This window comes from Phoenix dactylifera, chromosome 2, assembly GCF_051530095.1.
Source record: "Phoenix dactylifera cultivar Ajwa chromosome 2, Ajwa_hap1_PhDact_Kaust_v1.1, whole genome shotgun sequence".
Classification (NCBI taxonomy): Eukaryota; Viridiplantae; Streptophyta; class Magnoliopsida; order Arecales; family Arecaceae; genus Phoenix; species Phoenix dactylifera.
The window spans coordinates 46,921,686-46,930,294 of NC_143191.1; the positions used below are offsets into that span (position 1 = coordinate 46,921,686).

Genomic DNA, 8,609 nt, shown 5'->3' on the forward strand with positions numbered 1-8,609 from the left:
CAATACAAAAATGGAGAACAATCAACTTTTGGTTGTATTCTTAAATAGAACCGATAGAAAGGTATTTTATAGACTTTATGGGGACTTGTAGTATATACATTCATATTAATTACATGTAATGAAGATTGTATGGAAAAATGCACATACATTATAGAAAGATGTAAAGATTGATAAGTACATAAATGATCTTTGTATGAATCTAGATTAACTATATAATCGGACTATTTCGGAGAACCAACTTTACTGATTTCAACAGGATGTACGTAGAGGAGCTTTCACTCTTAAAGTCTAGCAATCACGAGTTTTTTTTTTTTTTTTTTTAAAGCAAATTCATATAGCTCTAACTTGAGTCCATCCTGCCAATATAGCTACCACTAGTTTGTTTGCCATGCAAGAATCTCAAGCTTTCACCCAGTCTGAGTACGCGAACAAAGGCACCATCAGCCACTTGCCTCAGGACTCTCACGCGGTGGTGTCTCCGGACTCTGGCTGACAGGGGTTGGGCACACAGTCTCAAGCTCCATTGGCGTAGCTCCTTCCTCGTAGGTATGGTTAGAAATACTCATCGGGCTTTGTGGATAGTTGGGATGAGGAGAGGCGGGAGGATCTTTGTTTCCCCTTGTCGATCCATCCTCGAGCGCAGCTCTCTTAAATGTATGTGATGAGAGGTCTCTCTCATCGAAGAGCCTGGCAATGGAGTGAAGCCTCCATCTAAGAGAGCTCTGCGAGGAAATGGTCTTCAAGGCACGTCTGTTCTTGTAGCAGAAGGAGACCAAATAAACGAGGAAGGATACAGTCGAAGCAAATCCAGTGATGAGGAAGAGGCCCCAGAAGCTTTTAAAATCGAGACTGTTGGAAGAGAGGGTGCTGCCTTGGGTTGGGCAGTTGGACTGATCCCCGAACCACCTCCCTTCGATCTCGGTCATCTCATCACCCTCTGTTATGTTCAGGATCGCCCTTGAGAGGTCTGGGACCAACGGTGAGCCTTTTGGGAAGACCTGCGTGAGCATCAGAGAGCAAAAACAATGAGGATATTTTCATCATAAGGCATTACAAGCATGCGTGCTTCATTGCTAGAGAGAGAGAGAGAGGGAGGGAGGGAGGGAGGGAGAGGGAGACCCACAAAGCCAAATCCACCGGTCTGGTAGGTTTGGCCGGCCATGGTGTAATTATCGCAGTGGTCTTTGAGGAAGACTTTGAGGTATGGGATCTCATCAACTATTGCCGTCACACCTCCATTTTTGCTTCCTTTTGCCAATGCGTCCGCATATTGTTGGGGGGATTTGTAAGGCCTCAGTTTCGACTGATCAAAGCCCCACTTCAACAGTTGACCTTTCACGAAGGAGTCTTGAAGGTAGCCCACATACTCTCCCCGGTCTTTGAGTTCTTTGTAGTCTGTCACAGTCGGCGTCAACCGTCGCACTGTGAGCATTGAGGTCAGGCTAGCAGTGTAGCTGGACTGCAAAATGAGCACCACAAAGACCCATATGATCACCACAAACCTTGATAGGTTGCTCACCACGTTCTCCCCTGCACTCCCATGCAAAAAGACGCAAAAATTAGGCGTCGCACCGTTAACATGTTAGTGCTACTAAAATTGTCATAGTCGTCACTTGCTAGAACTGAGAATGGCTGTGCACGGAAAGCATATGCAGTAGGGAAGCTGGGAAACAACATTAGAATAATTCAGTAATGCACGAAAACACTTCTTTTAGTAAGCAAAACTATAACGTAGAAAGAATTGAGGTTGATAGGACGTAGAGATGAAATTACTATGCTATAATTAAGAAAAGACATATTAATGTAATATATTTTCTTTACCTTAAAAAATTGGAATCTGTTAGAACCAAAAGGTTTTCATTTGTTTCAAAAATTATTACCACGGCCGATGAGAGACAGAGAACAGAGCAACCTATAATTAATGTTCTCAAACACTATAGATCACAAATGTCTCATTGGATATTAAACTAAATAATGGATTTTAAATTTTTAAGGAGGACACTACAGAGCAAACGAAAACAAAATTATCCATGTTAATTTTAGATGAGGAGGAAGAGTACGAACTGTGAGCAAAGACGAGAGTCGAGAAGGAGAAGTAGAAGACGGTGCCAATCTGGTGGTTCCGTGGGCCTCTGAACTCCTCGTTGATCCGGTGCTCCAAAGCCCATACAACGATACCAGTGAACACAAAGAAGGCACCGCTCGCCAACCACAGATTCGCAGTCAAAGGTTTGAGGAAAATCCAGGCATTCTTGCTGTGCTCATCCTTGATTGAGACCACCATGGTGACGAGCGAGTCTGTGAAAGGCAGCGTGAAGTCCACGTACTGGGATCGATTGGCCGTGATCGTCACGTCCCCCACCACGGCATCATAGGTCTGCGAAAGGCATTGACCACCACCACTTGCATTAAATGGCCATAAACCATGCATGTTATTATCACTATTATATATATATATATATATATATATATATATATATATATATATATATATATATGGTTATTAACGCTATGGTCTTATGGACTTTAATACTGTAGGGGTTGGAATATCTGGTGATCCTATTCAATTGGTTGTATGAATTGTTTCTACCTGGTTAAGTGTAACTAGAATATGATGCTAGCCTTTTATGTATATTTAGTATCGGGTAAGTGCTTGTCACATTTTATTTGGTATAAAGTGATTTGTGTGACCATTTATCTTCTATATTTTATAGTAGCTACGTCAATAGCTGGAATGATGAAGTTAGTTATACCAATGTAGCTGTGGATCGGTGATAACACACACAACTAATCAGCGAGCTTCTATCTAGTTAGCCTCATATTGTAAATGGGGCTTATCTACCCAACCACACCTCACTGCAATAAGCTTATAAAATGATATTAAAAATTAAAAAGAAAGAATCTCCACTTCAAATACGCTGTCGACTCATTTGGTTCGCGGAAAAAAATTTTCTCATTAAAATATTTTTTTTGAAAAATCGATTCTTGGGAATATGATGCGTGGGGAAATAGTTTTGGCATATTTGATTGATCATAAGAAGGTATCATATTCTAGAGTGGCTTATGTTTGGTTGAGCATTTATTTTTTTAAGAAAATTATATGAAAATACTTATATACCCTTAATAAAGAAAAAGACTTTATTTATGGATTTTTTTTTGCTGAAAATCTTATCTATGGATTTTACTGGCTTAAGAGTAGTTTTGGAAAAAAAAACTCTAATTCCCAACCAGTAGGAAAGTATCTTTTTCATGCTCCCTATAAATTTTTTTTTTTCATGGAATATGGAAATCTTATTTCTATAGGAATACTATTTTCCTATAGAAATGGTACTTTCCCAACTTCTAAGAAAACTCCAACCAAATAAAAAAATAGAACTCGTTTGGTTTGTAGGGAAAGAAGAGAAAAAAGTATAGTCAACAAAAATTTCTCACCAAAAAAAAAAAAATCAATGATAACTATAATAGAGGGGACAGGTGAAATAAAATACAACGCAAACAATTCGGAAATCCTAACTTATATCTTAAAAAGAAAACATCTCTTGGTTATCATTTGAAATACAGAAAAAAAGAGAAGAGAAGGCAAATTTAAGCTTTCCAAAGGGATCATATGACCCTCTCTTCAACCAGCAATTAATTGTTACTTCGAAAATGCTATTTTACTGCCTATACTCATAAACATTAGGCCGCGAGGATAAGTGCACCATGTGAGGATAAAGGTATCAGATAGTTCGTTCTTTTTTATGTCACGTTATGCTCCGGTCACAGTAGAGAAACTATACTCTATGCTGCAGATACTATATGGTCGTACATGTCATTAATTATAGCCACTCATTTCTATAGCAGTGCACTAATGTGCATGCTTAATGAATGGGGTATATAAAAATGGATGGATTCGTAATTGGTGCTATATATGAGCATGCGGTGTCCTCATCCTAATCCTCAGCAAATTAAGCGACTCTAAAAAAAATGAGGCAAAAGGACGAAAAAGCTGTCATCAAGTTGGCAGTTATTGAAATCTTATTTTAGTGTAAGCCGCCGGTGCCTTCATCCCGATTAGGTTAGAAATCGTAGCTAGGACTTTGAGCATATCTTAATAATTTAAACATTAAAAACTAGGAGCGGGTGGCATCCATCATAAGAAAGCATGGTAAATATGCATATTTTTCCGCTATTTTAAGTTGACCTCAAATCTAATCAAACCTTAATTATTTTTTCTGTTTAAGAATTTATATGAGGAGTGTATTGATTTCTTTTTCTTCAAGGAAATAAGAATGACATTCAATCTGAAACGTGTCACAGCAATTTTTCTGGTCAAGAGGCTAGTTGACTTGGAATTCAGTATGCGGAATGAGTTGCAAGTCAACCTCAATTTTTTTCCCCTCTTTTTGAAAGGTATGCATCTATTTGTTCATCAAGTACCGTCAATGAAAATTTATAATATATTCTCAGAAAAACAAAATAATAATGTGTTTTTGTCAAAAAACAATATAGACTTTTTTGAGTATATTCATGTCAGTATATCCATGAAGAACAGCTTACTTATCCTAGAGAGAAACACAAAATGTATCTACAACAAACAATACAAATTTTATGCATTATTTTTCCTATCTTCATTTGGTATCATCAAAATTTGATGGGCGAAACAGCGGAAGAATAATTCACTTGCAGTTAAAAGAATAAAACATAATTATTTTCATTTAGAGACATGCACTAAAAATACATGGTCAATGAGTAACGAGGTTAAGAATCTCTCAAGCATTAGTACCTTGATGAGCAGGAGTGGTATGGATAAGAACTTAGACAACCTAATAGGAGAGGAAATATATATCTCGTATACTGGAGAGGGGTTCTTTTTCTGTACACTTTCTATTCAACAGACACTTATGCTACGAAAATATTTAGAAGAAGTCCTATACATGATTTCTAATGCGAGTCTGAGTTCTTGGAAATCCTCGTGTGCAAGGTATTAGAGGCTGTATGGATATCCTCCGACTTTTGATGGTTGCTGCATGGTTGCCTAAAAGTTACAGCAAGGTGATTAGACCTAAATATCAATTCTTGCGGCCAGAGGCCTGATCAAGTCAATTTGATACAGTAAGTCAGACTAGCCAATTAATTTGGTCAACCATGCATCTAACCCAAACCCAGTGTTTACCATTCAATCTATGGTTTAGAACTGGTCAGAGTTGTCAAGTTGGTGGGCTAGGTCAATACTTGTTAGCTTGACCATTGGTTCCTACCAGCCCGAACAAATATAACTATTTTAAGTGGCTTTCCACATATGTGATCCAATCCTTCTTATGTTATACTAAACTTTAGTACAAAAAGAACTTGATGAACAATGTTATACTAAACTTTAGTACAAAAAGAACTTGATGAACAATTCTGCATATCACGTGAACTCATGAGAAGGGTTAGATGTGTGCTAAAAAAAGCAAGAAATTATACCTTATATTGCAGGCACCCCATATCTCATCTCTTTCCTGTGGATCTCATTCATCATGCGCTTGTCTTAGTGATCGGCCCACGAGAAGGAAACAAGCTAATTGGTGTAGTCCACGACTACGTTGGTGCATATGGTGCAGAACATAATTTGCCCAATTAAGTACTGCAGCAAGAGTTGTTTCTCTAACAACATAACATTCTGGTATCCTACTGTACTAATTGAACTAATCAGCGATTTTCTTGATTTGTTTTCTTAAAAGAGTTTTTGGTGGAGCAAAATGTAACCTAGGTAGAGATCGAGACGAAGAGGAAGTAATGTTTTATATTTTAACTATAGATGTTTCCGCACGTGATGTCAAAATAATACTGGTCCGAGAAGAAAAGTAATAATAAAGGAAATCAACCAACCTCGAGAAAGACTTCTCGGATTAGGGTGTTGTAATCCCCGGCGCTCTTCCCCTCGGGGTTCTGGTAGGGCAAGTACTCGAACGGCAGAGCGTAGGGGAGCTGCCTCACCGCCGCCTCGAATACATCGATCACGTACCCGCTCGCCTTCGTCTCGTTGCTCGCCGGATCCCTCTCCACGTTCAAGAACGAACGGAATCCCGGCTCCACCGGCCCCGGCACCGCGATCCGTAGCTTCCGCCCGCTCGTCGGCATCTGCCACCCTTTCGGCACCGCCGTGGAGTCCCCCGGCCATATCACCGGTCCCAGCCCGTCCCTCGCTGCCGAGTACGGGCTCTCGCTGCTCCAATTCAATCGTCGCGTCAGCCCGTACCTGGCCGTCCAGAACCCGATCCTCTTCCCCTTCTCCCCGATCACGTTCACTATTTCATACGCCGACACGTTTAGCTCCCCGTTTACCAGCCGAAATTTCCCGCCGAGCCCATCGAATTCGGTTTGCGAAATCGCCTGCAGCAGCTTCGGGCCGGTCCGGGAGACCCCCAGCTTGGAAAAATCGGTCGAACCGTTTCTCGATGCGACGAATTCTTGGCCGACGGGACCGAGGCTCTCGGCCGCCATCGCGACGGCCCAGGCCGCGTCGTAGGCCCAGAGCCCGAAATTGGTGAGCTCGGCGGCGTCGGCATCGGTACAATTGGGGTTCTCCTTCCAGAACTCCCGCCTCCACCGGCGCCGGAATTCGTGCAGCGCTCCGGATCGCGGGACGAAAGGCCTAACGCCCAGGACCCCCTGCATGGTGTCCTGCACGACCGCCGGATCGAACGAGGGGAGAAGGCTGGTGAAGCCCTCGGTGGCAATCCAGACGTAGCCCTCGGCCATCATGCTGGCGTTCTCGGCGAACCGGAGGAGACGGCGGGCGAAGGTGGAGTTCATGTGTACGAGGAAGACGCGGGTCTGCTGAGTCATGAGCTTGTAGAGCTCGGCATAGATGCGCTCGTCGGAGGCGGAGGTGGGGAGGGCGCAGCGGTAGGGGACTTGGACGCCGACGGCATCGAGGGCGTCGATGAGAAAGGGGATGAGGGGTGTGCCGTAGTCGGACTCCTCGTACACGGGGACGACGCGGCGCCACCCGAAGGCCTGGACGAGGGCGGCAAGGGCACCGACCTGGGCGGCATCGATAGGGGCGGCGCGGATGAAGTAGGGCGTTTGCGAAGGCGCGAGCAAGGGGCTGGTGGCGGAGGAGGAGACCACGGGGACGTGGGCCTTGGTGGCGAGCTCCGCCACGAAGGACGCCTCCACGGACCTCTGGGGACCGAGGACAGCGTGCACCTCGTGGTTGATCATCAGGTCCAGAGCTGCACCAGTCAGCAGTAGCCCGTTAGCCAACGGTCAATGACGGAAAAAGCAAGGAAGGGTATGTAAGTGGGTGGCAAGTGGAGGGAGAGATCGGGGAGTACCGGCGGCGGCGCAGGAGACGACGTCGCCGGCAGAGTCGCGGGGGAGGAGGATGATGCGGGTGGTGGAGTTGGGGCGGGCGGCGTAGAAGTCCGAGAGGGCCATGTTGATGGATGTGCGCGACACCATCCCCACCGGAGAGTTCATGTCAAGGACCAGGCCGACTTTAAACGCCGCGGGCACTGCTGGCAGCGGCGGTGGAGGAGCATGCAGAATAGGTGGTGGTGGTGGTGGGGCGGAGAAGACGGACGAGAAGAGAGGTAAGAGGGTAAAGAGGAGATGAAGTAGAGTAGAGTCTCTCATTGGGGTTAGCCAGCGTGATGGTATACGGAAATGGGCAGGAGGGGGTAGAGAGGGGCTGCGGGGCGGAGATATATCGGGGGCTCGGTCGCGACAGGTGTCTAATTTTTTACCTCAAAGGAAGGAAGTCAGGAGACCGGTGGTGCGAGGAGTAAGAGAATCTCTGCGGTTAAAAGAGAAGCTGATCTCGGGTGCAGCGCTCTCTAGCAACTTGTGGCGGCCTTTGTTTTTTTTCTGTTTTTGGTTTGTTGGCGTGAATCTCGAGATCGAATGACATCTATTAACTTACTGGCAATTTATTAGATTCGTTTTTTAACCTAGCATGAAAAGAGGGAGTTTACACGCGCAATCCTCGCGACTCTGCGAGAGATGTCACTGTCGGCCCCACGTGGTCTGCGGAATTTCGCCGTTTAACAACAAAAAGTGGAACACGGCAGAACGCATGGCGGGGAATTTTTCACCAAGAGTTTCTGGGGAATAATCCTATGCAATATACTTTATAGTTATTTTATTATATAAAAATACTATCTCTATTTATTTATTAAATATATATTAAAATTTTACGATATTTTAGAAATGTAGTTACCAAATAACACGTACCTTTTTATAAAAATTTTACTTTAAAAATCTTTACTGCAAACAGCTCTGCCAAATGAAACCTAAATGGAACTCGCATATCCGATAGGATGCAGTTGGTACAATTTTTTAATAATATAATAAATTATAATGAATAATAAAAATTACAGTCTAATTTTTTATATATAAAAAATAATTTTTAATAATTATTAAAAAATTTAATTACTAATACTAGCACCAATAATATTGGAGTCCATGCACTCTAGTCATTAACGTCGCCATCAGAAATGTCAGCATAGCATGACTTTTTTCTCTATTTTTTATTTTTTAAATATAATATAATAATACAATAAATATAATAAATAAAATATTTTCGTAGCCAAATTTATATTGCCTATTGAGCAATGAATTTTAGTACTAATTAAGCAGAA

The 8,609-nt window shown here is 42.8% G+C and overlaps 1 protein-coding gene across 1 annotated transcript; it reads right to left on the reverse strand.

The window, feature by feature from the left end:
- Window positions 1-296: 296 nt before the first annotated feature.
- On the reverse strand, window positions 297-7,692 carry LOC103707801 (glutamate receptor 2.8-like). Its single transcript, XM_088716672.2, has 5 exons — window positions 7,305-7,692; window positions 5,854-7,202; window positions 2,065-2,377; window positions 1,124-1,530; window positions 297-998 (listed from the first exon to the last, which is right to left on the reverse strand). Exons 1-5 carry the CDS (start codon window positions 7,603-7,605, stop codon window positions 441-443), a joined length of 2,928 nt encoding a protein of 975 aa, XP_088572798.2. The 5' UTR covers window positions 7,606-7,692; the 3' UTR covers window positions 297-440.
- Between the last annotated feature and the right edge of the window lie 917 nt (window positions 7,693-8,609).